This window comes from Orcinus orca, chromosome 16 (assembly GCF_937001465.1).
Source record: "Orcinus orca chromosome 16, mOrcOrc1.1, whole genome shotgun sequence".
Taxonomy (NCBI): Eukaryota; Metazoa; Chordata; class Mammalia; order Artiodactyla; family Delphinidae; genus Orcinus; species Orcinus orca.
The window spans coordinates 6,743,071-6,758,731 of record NC_064574.1 but is presented as its reverse complement, the minus strand read 5'-3'; the positions used below and the strand labels follow the sequence as shown (position 1 = coordinate 6,758,731).

General features: G+C 46.6%; 1 protein-coding gene and 1 pseudogene across 2 annotated transcripts in view; one reads left to right on the top strand and one right to left on the bottom strand.

Moving 5' to 3' along the window:
- TFAP2C (transcription factor AP-2 gamma) overlaps window positions 1-14,937 on the top strand; it is a 221,380-nt gene extending 206,443 nt beyond the window's left edge. The window contains exon 8 of the mRNA XM_049698952.1: window positions 14,892-14,937. Coding sequence (XP_049554909.1) covers window positions 14,892-14,922 — 31 coding nt within the window. The 3' untranslated portion in view covers window positions 14,923-14,937. The remainder of the gene's footprint in view (window positions 1-14,891) is intronic.
- On the bottom strand, window positions 1,720-2,262 carry LOC101282937 (60S ribosomal protein L21-like; annotated as a pseudogene). Its single transcript, XR_183618.4, has one exon. The product of XR_183618.4 is annotated as a 60S ribosomal protein L21-like (transcript).
- Window positions 14,938-15,661: the final 724 nt, after the last annotated feature.

Below are 15,661 nucleotides of genomic sequence, written 5' to 3'. Positions count from 1 at the left end.
GGACAGAGCCCGGTGGACATTTGGGAGGAGGCGAGTCTGGTGGCAGAGGGAACAGCTTATCAGAAGCCCCGAGCGAGATCACAGTTGTCAGGTGCAAGTCCAAGGCCGTTGCGGCTGGAGCTTGGGTATCAAGGTGAGAGCAAGTGATGAGGCTGGAAAAGGGCAGAAGCCAGTGAGGCAGGCCACTGCCGGCCTTGCCTTTCATTCCATGTGGCGTGGGAGCCACTGGAGCTTCTGAGCAGGGGAGTGACAGGCTCTGTTGGTCGCTGCATTGAGTGAGGCATGTGGGGTTAGGGCAGAAGCAGGGAGCCAGCTGGGAGGCTGCGGGGTCCAGACGTGAAGTGATGGTGGCTTTGAAAGGGGCCCGGATGACTCAAGTGATGAGAGGTGGTCAGATCCTGCATCCGTTCTGAAGATGTGGCCAGCAGGAACTACTGACAGATGGGATAGAGCATATGAAAGTGAGAGGTCAATGGCAGCTCTTAAGATTTTGGTCTAACCAGGTGAAAGCGGAGCCGACTACCTAAATGGGGGCAGCGCACAGAGTGTAACACCATCAATGGTAATTATCACTGAATTATTTTAAGAGTTGTGGCAGAGTAATACATATTTGACTCATCCTCCTTCACGCCCCAAGCTCACTGGCTGAGTTAAGTCAGCCCTCACAAAGGCAAGGGGTTTTAGTCTGAATAAGAAATGTCAAGCAAGGGTAAGTTTGGTTCGCCTTCTACAGGAGGGAATCACTTTGTGTCCATACCTATGGAAAACTTGACTTTTTTTTTTTAATTTTACTTATTTATTTTCATATTTATTTATTTATTTGGTCACTCTGGGTCTTAGTTGCAGCACGCGGGCTCCTTAGTTGTGGCATGCGAACTCTTAGTTGCAGCATGCATGTGGGATCTAGTTCCTTGACCCGGGATCGAACCCGGGCCCCCTGCATTGGGAGCGCAGAGTCTTAGCCACTGCGCCACCAGGGAAGTCCCAAAACTTGACTTTCTGGACAAACACTGAAAGTTGTCAATTGTCCAAGACAGTATCCCTGGGACTTCCCACTTTGTAAACACCCATTTTAGTATTTCCTCAAGTTGTGCATATTCTAGAGCAATTTGGAAAGCAGCTCCTTCTCCAACCCCATTTATACCTAGTACATCCCAAGGTCAAACCCAAGGGGTGGCTTTGGAGTTTTCAGTTTCAATGCCCCTCGCTCTGGATGGTGCTAATCAAGACCTGAATGTATTTCAGGTGCACATAGGTGTATATACAGGTGCATGGAAATTCATTAGAATGTTTTACTGTGTCCTCTCCACACCCGGGTTGGTTGAGCTGAAGTTTCCTTGGTAAACATTTCCTAAACCACAGAAGAACAATACAACATCATTGCCCACAGAAACACACACCACACACAAAGAAACACACACAAAACCACACAAAAAAACCCTTCCCTGAAGGTAGAGGAATCTTTGTAAATGTAAGGTGAGGCCACGAGGGAGGTGGAAAAGTGGAAAGGAGGTCCTTTCCCCAGGAGGCTGCCCTCGTGGTGTGTCCAGTTAATAAAGTACAGCAGATTGGACTTCTGTGAGTTTCCCTCAAATTGTAGACATTTCTTCTAAAACCCTGACTAGTAATAGTCCATGATGGGCATGAGTGATTGGTACTTGATGGGGGCCAGTATTCATCATCATCATCTTTTTTTTTTTTTTCCCCACAGTCCAGGTCTTTTATTTTTTTTACACCCATCATGCCATGAATTCATAGGGAATGGGCTCCAACAGTTCAGGCTCCTTTCCATTGGTTCTCACGAAGTGTGCTTCTCTGGGTGGAGCAGGCTGGCGCTTCAGTTGAACCCAAGTACCTTTCTCTTTGGCTTCCTTCTTTTTCTGATCATTTTCCTTCACCCGTTTCAGGAAGCTATCCCGGCTCTTAGAGTGCTTAATATGCTCAATACACACATTAATTCTCTGGCAAGAATCTTGCCCTTAACTTGTTTGTTTACAATGATGCCAACAGCATGCTGGGTAACATTGTAGACTCTCCCAGTTTTGCCATGGTAACACTTCTGGGGCATTCCTTTTTGAGCAGTGCCCATTCCCTTGATATCTACAATATCACCTTTCTTGTAGATTCGCATGTATGTGGCCAAAGGAACAACTCCATGTTTTCTAAAAGGCCTAGAGAACATGTAGCGGGTGCCCCTCCTCTTTCCCTTTGTGTTGGTCATTTTGGCGAATTACTGGAAGATGGCGGTTCCGGCCGAAAAGCCATCATCATCATCTTTGATGGCTGTCTTCTGCCAGCCAGCCAGCCCCTCACCTGTGTCGGCTCCAAGACACACAGCTACCTGCAAGGGACCTGTTTTTACATTCCCTGCCCTAGATGCATGTCGGGGCAAGAATCTTCCTTCTGTGCTGCAGGTATTCCTCTCAAAATCTTCTCCAACTTCCCAAGCCACTTGGTAGCACAGAAAAGCCTCTTCCTAGAATCTCTCCGCACATCTCGTTCAAGTTCCAAACTCATCTTCTGTCATTTGTAATCATTTGGCAAGTTTCATTTAAAAAGAAAATCCATTTAATGAAATACTTCTGTTTAAATACCAGCACATTAGATTTGCAAAAATGTACCCATCTTGAATATATTTAAGCAAAAATCAATAAAGGTTAATAGCATATTGCTGGAGCATCACAATGGCAAAAAGCCAAATAATTCCTTTTGTAATTGAACAGTATCACTGGAGTGTGGGTGGAAATCAACAATGACATTTCTACCACATCTTTTCAAATGGTGTGTGAAATTCAACCATTGGGAATGGCTGTGATAGCCACATACAATTCAAATTTGACTAATTAGGTGAACTGTGCAATTTTCCATTTTTTAATAGGAAAGGGGGGACGGCAAGGCAATTTTGAGAGGGTTGAGGCCAGAAGGGGTGGGGGGAAAATCATGTGAAGACAGCAAAGTCTTTAACAACAATGGAATTTGAAAAAAAGGATTTAATTGGAACCTATTAGGAGACAACCCAGCTGGTTTGAAGGACAAGATTAAAAATATTTCATTAACGCACATGTGACTATGCGAATAGACGCCCGAGGAATTTATCATTTTCTCAAGTCACTTACTGCCCAGCACTTTCTCCAAAGGAAAGTGGCTCATAGACCATTAGGCTCAAGAGACTTTGTAGTTCTTTCTGGTGTTTGTTATTGATTTCCCCCCAGGGTGATGGTTATCTGTTGTTGCCCTTGAACGTCAATTTCCACTCTTCCTATGGGCATGTTGTGTGTTCTTGAGGAAACCGCACTGCCTCTGTTCTTAGCCCTGAATTCTGAGTCAAGAGTATCCCATCACCGGCCTCCGGGTGGACCCTGATTGGCTAAAACCGGTTGTCAAGTTCGACCCCCCCCAGGACACAAGGATTGGTTCAGTGGATGGGCACATCAACAAATCCACATCAAGACGATGTGAAGAATACATATATTTCCTTGCTCTGTCAGCTGAGAGGGCTTAGAAGCAATGGCACCCCAGTAACAAGAAGCTCACCTAGAGTCTAGATCTTAGTTTCTAACGTCATTCTCAACTAAAAGGAACCAGGGCTCCTTGGAGAGATCACTGATCCCAGGGCCCAGGTGGGAAATATACAAGATGAGCCTGCAGCACCTTACAGTGTCAGAAAGTAAGGAACTGTTAAAAAAACAAACAAACAAAAAACCCCACAATAATGTGGGCATGTCAAAGGGACACCGGAGCCTCCCAATGGTCAAAGCTAGAACAATTTGAACAGAAAAGTGAAGTAGTGTTGGATTATAACCCAAAGTATAAAATAAAAAGATGTACAGTCCACAGTGATATAAGTAAATGATTGAACAATGAATAAATAAATACATAAAAATAGACAAATCTCCCATGCAGAAAAATCCCAAATAATTTCCGTAGATACTTCACCCCCAGTGAGATGGAGCATAATTCCCCCATTTCTTTGTGTGTGTGTGTGTTTGTTTGTTTGTTTTTTTTTTGCGGTGCGCGGGTCTCTCACTGTTGTGGCCTCTCCCGTTGCGGAGCACAGGCTCCGGACGCGCAGGCTCAGCGGCCATGGCTCACCGGCCCAGCCACTCCGTGGCATGTGGGATCTTCCCGGACCGGGACACGAACCTGCGTCCCCTGCATCGGCAGGCGGACTCTCAACCACTGCGCCACCAGGGAAGCCCCTCCCGCATTTCTTAAGTGTGGGCTGCACCTAGTGATGTCCCTCCAAAGAGCACAGGATGGAAAGGGTGAAAAAAAGAGTAACTTTAGAGCGGAGAAACCTGGCAAACATGACCTCAACCAGGTGATCTAGGTCAACAACAGTGATAAACAACATTTCTGGTGTGGACCTTCCATATGATGTGATGAGAAGGGCCCTTTACCTGTGGGGTCTTCCTCCCCCAAACTCATGACCCCAGGATATTCATGAGAAAACATCAGACAAATCTGAAATGAGGGACAGTCTAGGGAATATCAGAGCAGTTCTCCTCCAAACTGCCAAAGTCATCAAAAGCAAGGAAAATGAGAATCTGTCACAGCCAAGGGAGACACCACAACTAAGTGTCATGTGGCGTCCTGGGTGGGATCCTGAACCAGAAAAAGGACATTAGGGAAAAGCTAAGGGAATCTGAATATACTTTGGACTTTAGTTAATAATCTTGTATCAACACTGGTTATTAATCGTGACACATACTCATCTAAGATGGTAACAATAGAAGAAGCAAGGTGTGGGGTGTATGGGAACTCCCGGTACTATCTTTGCAATTTTCTCCTGTAAATCTGAAACTATCCTAAAGTTTAAAAAAATATTATTTAAAAAATGTGATATGAAGTGATATTTATAGGGGCTTCTGGAAAAAGAAAGCTCTCTTGTGCTGCATCATGTGTACAGTGTAAAGATTTGGAGTTTAAAACTGAGTGCACCGTTTAGCTACCAAAGAGGGAGAGACTGGAGCTGCTGGCAGTTGCTCGGTGCAGCCTGGAGACAAACTCACTGCAGAACGAAGAAAGAAGAGGTGGAGAGAAACCAAGTCCTTGGCGATATGCATGAGCTGCTGGATCAAGCCTTGCCTGAAACTAACATTACTCTTGACTTTTCTGATTCTGAGCCAGTACATGAATCCCTTTATTGTCTGAGTAGGAGTTTTGGAAAACTGAAGCATCATGATTAATTATGCACTATTTAGAATGATCCCCCATCTTCTCTGATCTTTGCATGCTCCCCAGATTCTGAGCTCACACTCTGTTGGGTTTGGGGTGCAATTTAATCGTCAACAAAGTCTGAGCAGTGTATTCTTTGGGGATACTTCCTCACTGTTTCCAAGGGCAGAAAGAGTAAGGTGTATGGGCTGGGGGCTGCAGGGATCCCTGGGCTAATGAGGTCCTCGGAGCTGGCCTTGAGTTCCCACCCAATAATCTCTCTCCCCAGTAAAGAAGCTGTTGCCAGAGGATGATTTCTGGAGGATTCTTCTGTTGGAGCCGAGACTTGCGCTCACTGCTTCTCAGTGTTGTGCGGTTTGTGGCTGTGGCTCTTCGTTGTTTTACTAGAGGATGTGGCTGGAGGTGGGGTATGACTGCTGTTGGGGATTTCATGTCTGCCCTAGACTTCATTGGAAGATCACCCCCTCCTAGCCCTACCCCATCACACATTGTGATGTTTCTGTTTGTTATTTTTGTAATCCTTTTTGTGTAGATTATTTAACCTTGCAAAACTTCAGAAATGAATGCCGTTTGTGTAAATAAACAATCAAGTATTTCTAAATTGTCCCTGAACCCCCAGGGAAGGGATCGTCTCTTAATCATCTGTATTTTCCCAGTACTCAAGGCCCCGGTACCATGCAGCAAGTCAACGTATGAATGAGTCTGTTAACTCTCTGTACACAGACAGGCCAGACACTTGTTGGGGGCAGGACGTGCCCGATTCTGTCTGGGTCCAGCTTCTTCCTTCTCCGTACCCCTCACTGCCTGCCCAATCACCAGCCTTCCAGCATGTTCTTAGAGGGAGGGACTTCTTGCCTGAGTGGCTAGCAACACCCCAGATCCTCCTGACCCCTGTAAGCATAAGCTCTTGTGAAGAGTGGCTGAAAGCATTTGAAATGCCAGGCCCAGTAATAGCCAGCATCCGTGCTTTGAACGGGACCCTTTAATCTCCTCCTTCGCTACAAAGGGAATGAAGGATTCTCCTAAGACTGTCAGTCAAACCATTACGGTTTTGTGAAAGGTGTGACCTCAACTTGGAGACACACACCTGCCCTTTTACCTGCTCTTTCATGTTGTTTAATTCAGCTGCACCGGATTTCAAGAGATCTTAGCAAAAGTCACTGTTATCCCCCCAAAACCCTGATGCATAAAATCCTAAACGCTTCAGTTTTCTATTTTCATTTGTTCTGAATGTCACGTTATCTTTTGCTTTGAAGGAATCCATTCATTCAACAGATCTTTGTTGAGAGTCTCTGTGTGGCAGGCACTGTTCTAGGGCTGGAACACGGCTATGATGAGACAGGCAAGGTCTGCTTGAACCCAGATGATCTCTTAATGACTGAACTCTGCAAAATGCCTCCCTAATGTGCAAGGAGGTAGGACTACTTCAATTCAAATATTTGTCGGGGATTTTTTGTAGTTGGATGAGCTAGAGCCAGGGAAGAGCCCTTGTCTTTGGGGCAAGGGCATATAAACCTGGGCAGGTGTGTACAGTTAGTGTGGCATAACGCTAGGGTAGGATGCTAAAGTCAGCGAGAAAGGCGAACATCTTCTAGGGCAAAACGTAGCCTTGAAAATCCCTGAGATCTCCTAAGAGTGCTGGCTTGTGCACCCAGTCCTGTAGGGTAATAGGTATATATCAACGTATAATGTGTGGAGACATGTGTTATGTACTGCAAGCAGTAAATATGCAGAATTCATTTCACAACGTTTTCTGTTACAGCAGAAACAGTACATAGAGAGCACTGAAATTCCAGAGTAGCCTCCGCCAGGCTCCCTGCTGGCTGTTAATTTGGCAGCTGGAGGAGCCCTGTTAAGCCAGGTAGGATCTCACTGCGGCTCCAGCAACTCCCCTTACACACAGGATAGAACCAAGGCCCCCGGGACCCTGGAACCTGGCCCCCTTCCCTCTGCTCACACCAGCCCCCTGCACGTTCCAGCCCGCCGCGCTGGCCTCCTTGCGTTTCTGGAACCCATCAGGCCTGCTCTCAGCGTGGGCTGCTGTCCCCTCTGTCTGCATGTCCCAGGGAGCCACAGACTCACCTCTGAAGGTCTCCCCTGACTGTCACCCTGACCACCGCCCTTAATGCTCACCTCTAGTCCCCTCCCCTGCTTTATTTTTCTCTAGGCAGTTTACTGCTATCAGACACCCCCTGCTTTATTTTAAAATTTTGTTTAATTGTAAGCCCCAGGAGGACGAGGTTTCATGACAATGTTTTGTTTTCTGGTGTTTGCTCGGCTCCTAGAAATGTGCTCGGTACTGGCAGGTGGTTAATTGATATTTGCTGAATGAATGAATGAATGAATGAATAGCACCTGTGCCCAGTGGCTTATGCATCAGTCAGTCCGAGTCATTCATTCAAAATATTGTGCAGACTTACCGGATGCTACGCTTCAATCAAAAGTTTACTTAAAATGGGGACTTCCCTGACGGCACAACTGTGAAGACTCCGCGTTCCCAAAGCAGGGGCCCCGAGTTCGATCCCTAGTTCGGTCAGGGAACTAGATCCCACATCATGCCGCAACTAAGGAGCCCACCCGCTGCAGCCAAGACCCAGGGCAACCAAATAAATAAATAAAATAAATATTAAAAAAAAATTTACTTAAAATGGAGTGGAGGGAGGGTGTCTTCATGTCCACTCTATGAGATACAGTTATCGCTGTTTAAGTGAGGAGGAAAGAAAGGTTCAAGAGGGGTAAAGTGGCTTATTTATCTTCTCCTAATCGACAAGCAGCAGGTAAGCCTGTTCTAGGAGAGCTCGGGACTGTCACCGTTTCTCCTCCCTCCCATAAGTGGGCCCTGGGAGGGGAAAGTGTGTTGTGGGCACCATCAAGAGACAAAGAAGGTACTTGAATGTCCATTTCTCCTGGGTGGTTTGTTGACTGGGCAAATGTTTGTTGCGTGACTAAAGAGACAGAGCCACGCTCTTCCCTTTGGAGCCTCTGCTGCAACACACTGTAGAGGAAAGAATTGGAGGGGGAGGAAAGAAGATGTGCAGAAGGGAAACGGAGGCAAGATCAGATCTTGCTGATTTCTAGTTTCATGGTATCTCTCAGGCTAGTGGCATCTCTGCCCTAACCAATGTAGAAGTTAGCAAAGAACAACAAGAATTAGCATGGATAGAGAATTTTTTCCACTCACGACTGTCCATGAGTTATGAAGCAAAATTCCAGTCCACTGCAGTTTAAATAAGGAAATAGCTCAGATAAGTAGCTGTAAGTAGGTAGAGGGAGAGAGATACTGCCTTTCCTCCACCCTAAGAGGCCATCTGGCTTTGAAGATGGAGGAAGGGGCCGTGAGCTAAGGAATGTGGGCAGCTTAGGGTGTAAGAACATTGGAACGAGTGACCTGTCTGGAGTCAAACAGCCCTGAATTCAAATTCTGGTTTCTTCATTAACTAGTCATAGGACTTTAGGCAAGTCATGCTGCCATTCGTCTATCCGCCCACCCATCCATCCATCCATCTATCTACTCAACAAATATTAACTGAACTCCTGCTACACACTAGGTATTTGAGAAATGAAGCCAACGGAATTCCCTGTGTCTGTTTTAAACAATACAGAGACCAAGCCAAACAGAATTGCTTGCTGCAAGAGATATATGCGCCCGGAAGATAAGACCGTCAACTAACTAAACAGCTTCCTTGTCAAGAGCTTTTTCTGCAAAGGACTTAACGTTCAGTGGAACAGTCGCTCTCAGATGTCTGTATCCTAATCCCTGGAAGCTGTGAATATGTTTCATTTCACTGCAAAAGGGGACGTTGCAGATGTGATTGGGTTAAGGATCTTGAGATGGGGAGATTATCCTGGATTATCCAAGTGGGATTAATGTAACCACAAGGATTCTTATAAGGGAACAAGGGAGGCAGGAGGTGTAGTGTCAGAGTGCAAGAGGAGAACAGCTCCACTGGCCATTGCTGGCTTTGAAAATGGAGGAAGGGGCCACGAGCTAAGGAATGTGGGCAGCTTCTAGAAGCTGGAAAAGACAAGGAAACAAATTCTTCCCAGAGCCTCCAGAAGGACGGCTCTGTCCACACCTTGATTTTATTTTATTTCAATTTATTTGATTTTTAAATTTTTTGAAAATTAAAAAAAAAAATCATTTTATATTGCAGCCTAGTTGATTAACAATGTTGGGTCAAGACCTTGATTTTAGTCTCGTGGGACCCATTTCAGACTTTTGACCGCCAGAACTGTAAGAACATACATTGGTGTTAAGGCACCAGGTTTGTGGTAATTTGTTATAGCAGCAGCAGGAAATTAATACAATGTCAGATGGTAAATATTTTCATTTTTGAGGGTTGTATGTTCTCTTTCGCAACCTCTGCCACTGATGGTAAATGAATGAGCGTGGCCAGATTTGGCCCCCGGGCCATAATATGTCGACTCCTGTCCTAACATATTAAATAGAGAGTAATAATAGTAAAATGTTTTGTGAGCGTGAAATGAAATCATGCATATAAAACTTCTAGTGGTGCCTTAGAAATAGCAAGTACCCAGTGTAGTTTATTATTATTTTCTTAATCAACATTATGGCGGCGGTTGCATGAGGAGGAATGTACCTGATTTTTCCAGGGGTCTGCCCCGCAGAGCACCACAAGGATAGGCCAAGGATCTTCTGTTTGTCAGACATTTCTGATTAAAGCTCTTCACCAGCAGCTCATAGACACCACATAAGGGGAAAAACAGCTTGGGGAGGAGGAAAAAATGAGAAGCATTGTCTTCGCCTGAAAATGACAACCCGGAACAGATCCGGTGAAAAACAAACATCTCCAAGTCACAGGATCACCTCGGCTTTGAATGGCATGGGGTTCTCCTGTTACTACCTTCCCATTCCGGCATTGACGTATTTGGTAACTAATTGCTTCTTCAAACCTCATCAATGATCTTTTGCACTTTTGCAAAGAAATGTTGAAAGCTTTTAATGAAGAAATTAATTATGTACAGTCTTGAATGCAAATTAGACTAATTAATTGTAGCATCGATACCCTCTCCTAGCACAAAATATGAGAACTGGCATTATACATATTTATAAGGTACAGTACATTTTGACAGATGCCTGCAGATTGTGATGAAAAGGTGGTCAAGGTGTCTGAAAGGACACCTTCTCTCTGACAGATGAATGTGGCTGCATTTCGTGAGAAGTTTGGTTTAGTTGTCAACAACAGTGACTTCATAATGTCGAGATATGAAAACTTCGGGCATAAAATGGATTTTCCCCCAAAATGGAAAACTTGAGTGGAGTAGAGATGATTGGAACCAGGATTGAATGTTTCTTAGGAAAATTCATTTAAGTGTTCCTGGCTCCTACTGTTTGATTGTCTAAGAACTATTTCCATCAGGGCTGGATGGCTGAATGGTTGGAATTTGCCTCTTTTCATGTATGAGACTAGAGTTGACATCTGTGTGAGTATCACTTGGCCACTGGGAAACAATGTTCTGCTTCACAGAAATCTGTGCTAAATAAAGACTCCAGTAGGGGGAAGAAATGGTCACAATATTTTGTTGCTTCTCCTATCAAGAAATGGAGTTTATTTGTCCACCCTTTGGATCTGGCTTGGCTGTGTGACTTGCTTTGGCCAATGGGAGGTTAGCAAACATGATACAAGCAGAAGACTGAAAAGTGCTTCTGCACTGGGTTTGCCATCCCTTGCTCCTGCAGGAGACCTTTCTGCCACCGGGAACACAAGGACACGGAGACATGCTCAGCCATCTCAGACATGACCCCAGGCACGTGAGTGAGGCCATTCTAGATCAGCCAGCCACCTGCCGAGCCAACCCAGACCAGAGACAGCCCAGCCAACCAATAGAATCATGAAAAGTTTAAAAAACACATTCGCTGTTTGATACCACTAAGTGTGGAATGATTTGTTACACAGCAAAGGCTAACTGATACAAGTTACCAGCAAAATTTCAGAGCACTTTCCTCCTACATTTGGGGGCGGTGGGTATTAAGGACCTTGTTCATGAGTGACAGGTGCTGCTTCCTTGGAAGACTCCACAGATAAAGACCAGTCTTTGGGGAAAGACAGACAATGAAGGAGTAAATCAGTCAATACTTCATTACAAAATGAAGGAAATGAGTTGGACAAAGAGGACTAGAAAACCCTTGGTCTGAGCATGTGTGGCTGACAAGATTGCTGCCTCCCAACAGCCACCTCCTCCCTCCATCTTCTTCCTTTCTGACCAAACCCTTTAAGTCCGTGATAGAGGCTGAAAGTACCAGAGACCTGTTTGCCAGCTTCCTCTGCAGCCAGGATGGGCATGTGACCCAGTCCTGTCCAGTGGGACCCCAGGGGAATCTGGCAGGGGTATCCTTGGAAAGCCTTCCCTCCCTAATAAAAAAAGACACATCTCTGATGGCACGGTCCTTCTGTGGTTGGCAGAATTCCAAAATGGTGTCCCCAAGATTTCCTGCCCTAAACCCCAGAACTGTGGCTATGCTGAGTTATCACTCCTGTGATCATGGCACCTTATACAGCAGAAGGGATTTTGAGATGTAATTAAGGCTGCTGATCAGTTGACTTTGAGCTCATCAGAAGGGAGATTACCTGGACGAGCTCATTCTAATCACATGAGCCCCTGGAAAGCAGAAAGCTTTCTCTGGCAGGTAGCAGAAGAAGAAGTGAGAGAGATCCAACATGTGAGAAGGACTCATTGAAAGATCACGTTTTGTTGCTGATGGAGGGACCACCTGGTACAGACCTGGGAGCGGCCTCTAGGAGTTGAGAGCACCCCACCCCTGGCTGACAGTCAGCATGACGGCAAGGATCCAGGCCTCAGTTTGCTGGTGTGTGGTAGGGGCAGGGGGGTTCTCTTTTCTTCAAAGGTACAACCTCAAAAGGCCATAAGTAGCCACAGTAGGAGCTGGGTGGTCACCTCTAAGAGCAGCAGAGAAACAGGGTCATAGGGCTTCACACGGTGATGGGGAGAAAAACAGACCTGAGCTGGAGAGAGAAAGGGTTGGGATCCTACATCCTGGTCAAGCCCCCTCCCCAGGCCTGGCAACACCCAACTATTGGATCTCCCAGATACCACCACTCCTTTAGGAGTTCTGTCTTTCGCTTAAGCTCAGTTTGGTGTTGACCTCTTTGGGGGGAAATGTGTTTTATCCAATACAACACCTTCTACTCTAAGAGGTAAGTTACAGATGGTTAGCTTAGCTAGTGACAGCCTCCAGCTTGGCTCAACTTACACCCCGATCTGTACCTTCTAGCTCCAGTGCGTTTCTCCCAAGGGCAAGCAAATGCCCTAGACCATGCCCACTCAAAGTGTGGTTTGAGGTTTTGGCGCCCATCGGAGAAAAGTGGGCTACTTGTCTTTGAGGGATTTAGGGGAGAATGCTGAGAAACCTGTACAGCTGTCGGACCCTGTACCACATCGAAGCCTCCGACCAGCATCTCGTTTCATTGAACAGAGGATAGACAGATGGTGCGGCTGGTAGCCACGCACGGCAGGACCGCATATTGGTCTGCAATGTGTTGACAATAGAAAAAAATGATCCTTCACCCCTGGTAGCTTGTGAAGACTGCCCCAGGCTCCGGCATGTCAAGGTTTTCCTGTCAGGTATTATAGTTTGAGGCAATCTTTTGAGTTCAAGTCATAGCTTTCTTTCCTGGAAGAAATGAAGTAGTGTCACTAATTCCTTCATTTCCTGCGGGGGAACCTCTCAGACCCCTGTCTTCCTTAGGATTCCCACACCAGATGGAGAAGTCTCCAGTGCAGCCGTTTCTACACAGCTTTCCTTGGAAGACGACAGAGTGAGAGTGTTAGAAGGAAGGGGTCATCCAGGCAGCACTTCCCAAATTGTGTTCTTTGCCCCCAGGTGGGCCGTGAGAAGGGCCCCAGTGACACAGGAGACACAGCCCGGTGTGTTTCTCTCATGGAAACTGGGGATGGGAATGGCGATGAAGCAAGACCTAGGAAACTGGGACTGGAAAGGCCCCAGAAATTACGCAAATGCTCCATTTCAGTTTCCGGGGAACTGAAGTCAGAGATGTCAGCCTAAGGCCACGAAATCAGCCAGGGTCACATCCTTGAGCCTCTGACACTAACTTACCTTATTAGGTTACTACAGTGGCTGCTGTACCAAAGATCAAACTAACAGTGACCAGGGCTGGATAGAAGTCGGTTTCCCTTCTGTATCTCAGTGCGGTTGTTCAGGCTGATGCGGTCAGGGGTCCAGGCTCCTTCTCCCTTTGTCCTCTTCCATCTTCAATAAGAGACATCCATTCCATAGCCTAGCCTGAGGGATGGGGATGTAACAGGATCAGATTTAAGTTATAGAAAGATGAGCGGCCTGCAGTGGGAGGCAAGGGGGGGCATGCGTGGGAACTGGCCACAGAGTCAAAAGTAGAAACGTGTTAAAATAGGATCCTGTTAAAATAGGGCCAGACAGTAATGAAAACTAATGAAGGGACCCCATGTAAGATGACAAAGGACAACTCACTCTGGGCTTCGCTCTCTGGGAGGCAATAGGGAGCGGTGCAGACTGTGGCAAACGGGGCCCTGCACACTGTCTGCAGCAGGGCTGCTTGCCTTCGGCCCTATCGACACTTGGGCCTGCGTAGTCTTCATTCCGGGGAGCTGGCCTGGGTGCGGTAGGATGTTTACCATCATACCTGAACTCCACCCAGTAGATGCCAGTAGCACCCTCCCCCCATTTGTAACAAACAGAAATGTTGCCAGTTGTTGCTAAATGTCCCCTGAAGAGTAAAATCCCGCCCAGCTGAGAAACACCGGTCTCTAGGGAGCAGCCGTCCCTCCTCACCTCCAGCTGCGGCTGCCCTGTGGGGATGCAGCCTCACCGTTCCTGAATCTTCCGAGTCTACAAAACTCCTCACTTTTCATATTGCCAAATAACCCACTTTTTAAAAAGTGCCAGCCGATACCACGTGAGACAGACGAAAGCCCACCCCGGGCCCCAGTGTGCAGCCTCGGAGTGAGCAGTCTGCGATGACCACCGAGGGGTGGATGGGATCCTCTTTTCCTTTGAGCCTCGATGGGTGGGAAGAACTTATTTATTTATTTATTATTAATTTTTATTGGCTATAGCTGCTTTACAATGTTGCGTTAGTTTCTGCTCTACAGCAAAGTGAATCAGCTATACGTATACATATATCCCCTCTTTTTTAGATTTCCTTCCCATTTAGGTCGCCACAGAGCACTGAGTAGAGTTCCCTGTGCTCTACAGTAGGTTCTCATTAGTTATCTATTTTATGCATAGTGGTGCGTATAGGTCAGTCCCATTCTCCCAATTCATCCCACCCCGTCTTCCCCCCCTTGGTAACCATAAGTTTTCTACATCTGTGACTCTAGTTCTGCTTTGCGAATAAGTTCATCTGTACCATTTTTCTAGATTCCACATATAAGTGATATTATACGATATTTGTCTTTCTCTTTCTGACTCACTTCGCTCTGTATGACAGTCTCTAGGTGTGGATGGGTTTCTTCATGTACTTATTCTTATGTCCACCAAAGGACCTGTTTTCTGGAATCTTCCATTGAATAGCAGCTTGTTCAATATTTGTTGAGTGAGTGAACAACAGAAGCTGACAGTTTATAATGCTGATCCCGTGTCTCCTCTTAACCCCCTAATTTTTATTTGACATGCAAACCCCTGATCTTTCAGATCACTCCAAAGTTCATTTCTCTCCCCTTCCTGCCCCTTACAGGAATTTAAGAGTTCAAAATAGATTCATCTGAAGTCACAAACCTGATTCCACACAGCTGTCAGCGCCCTCACTTGAAGCCAGCCCTTCCAGAAACACACAGAAGAGCCACACACGCTCACCCTCCCACCCCCTTTTTCGGAGAAAAAGGCCGTGTGTGGGAAAATGCTGTGGGCTTAGTGGTGGTCAGGATGATGAGCTTATGTTGAAAATGCTCTGCTCTGGATGAAAGTAAATAAAACAAAACCTTGTTCTTTAGAATTAACATCAGTGTTTCCTTCCACACTGCTGACATCTCGGACGGCCCCTGCCCCCTCGCCGGCATCGCGTAGGAAAGGCTGCTGGTAACGGACCTCCCACGACTGTGTCTCGTTTGCACACTTCCTCCCCTCCCCTGAGCTTCTCCTAGTTGGATGCTTTTGACAGGCTCTGCGGCCTGTTTAGAGGTTGAGTGAAATGTTGCAGATTCGGGGATTCTGGTCTCTGAAGTCAGTTTCTGGTGAGCCCCCTCCCCGCGCCCCAGCCTCCTCGTGTCCCGGCTGGGATGCAAGTTGACAGCGAGCTCTGGGATCTGCGAGCAGTGGCAGAGGCGAGGCATGCAGGGGACAACACCCTCAAGGGAGGTGATAATACAGACAGGATCCCCTTTGTTCTCTGGGGCTTCCTCTGAGCCTGGGCCTGGTGGCTACTTGGCGGACGCTTGCTCACGTGGTGCTGCCCGTATCCAGAAGGGGCAGGTAGCACTGTGACCGCACACTCCCTGCAGGGCCTGT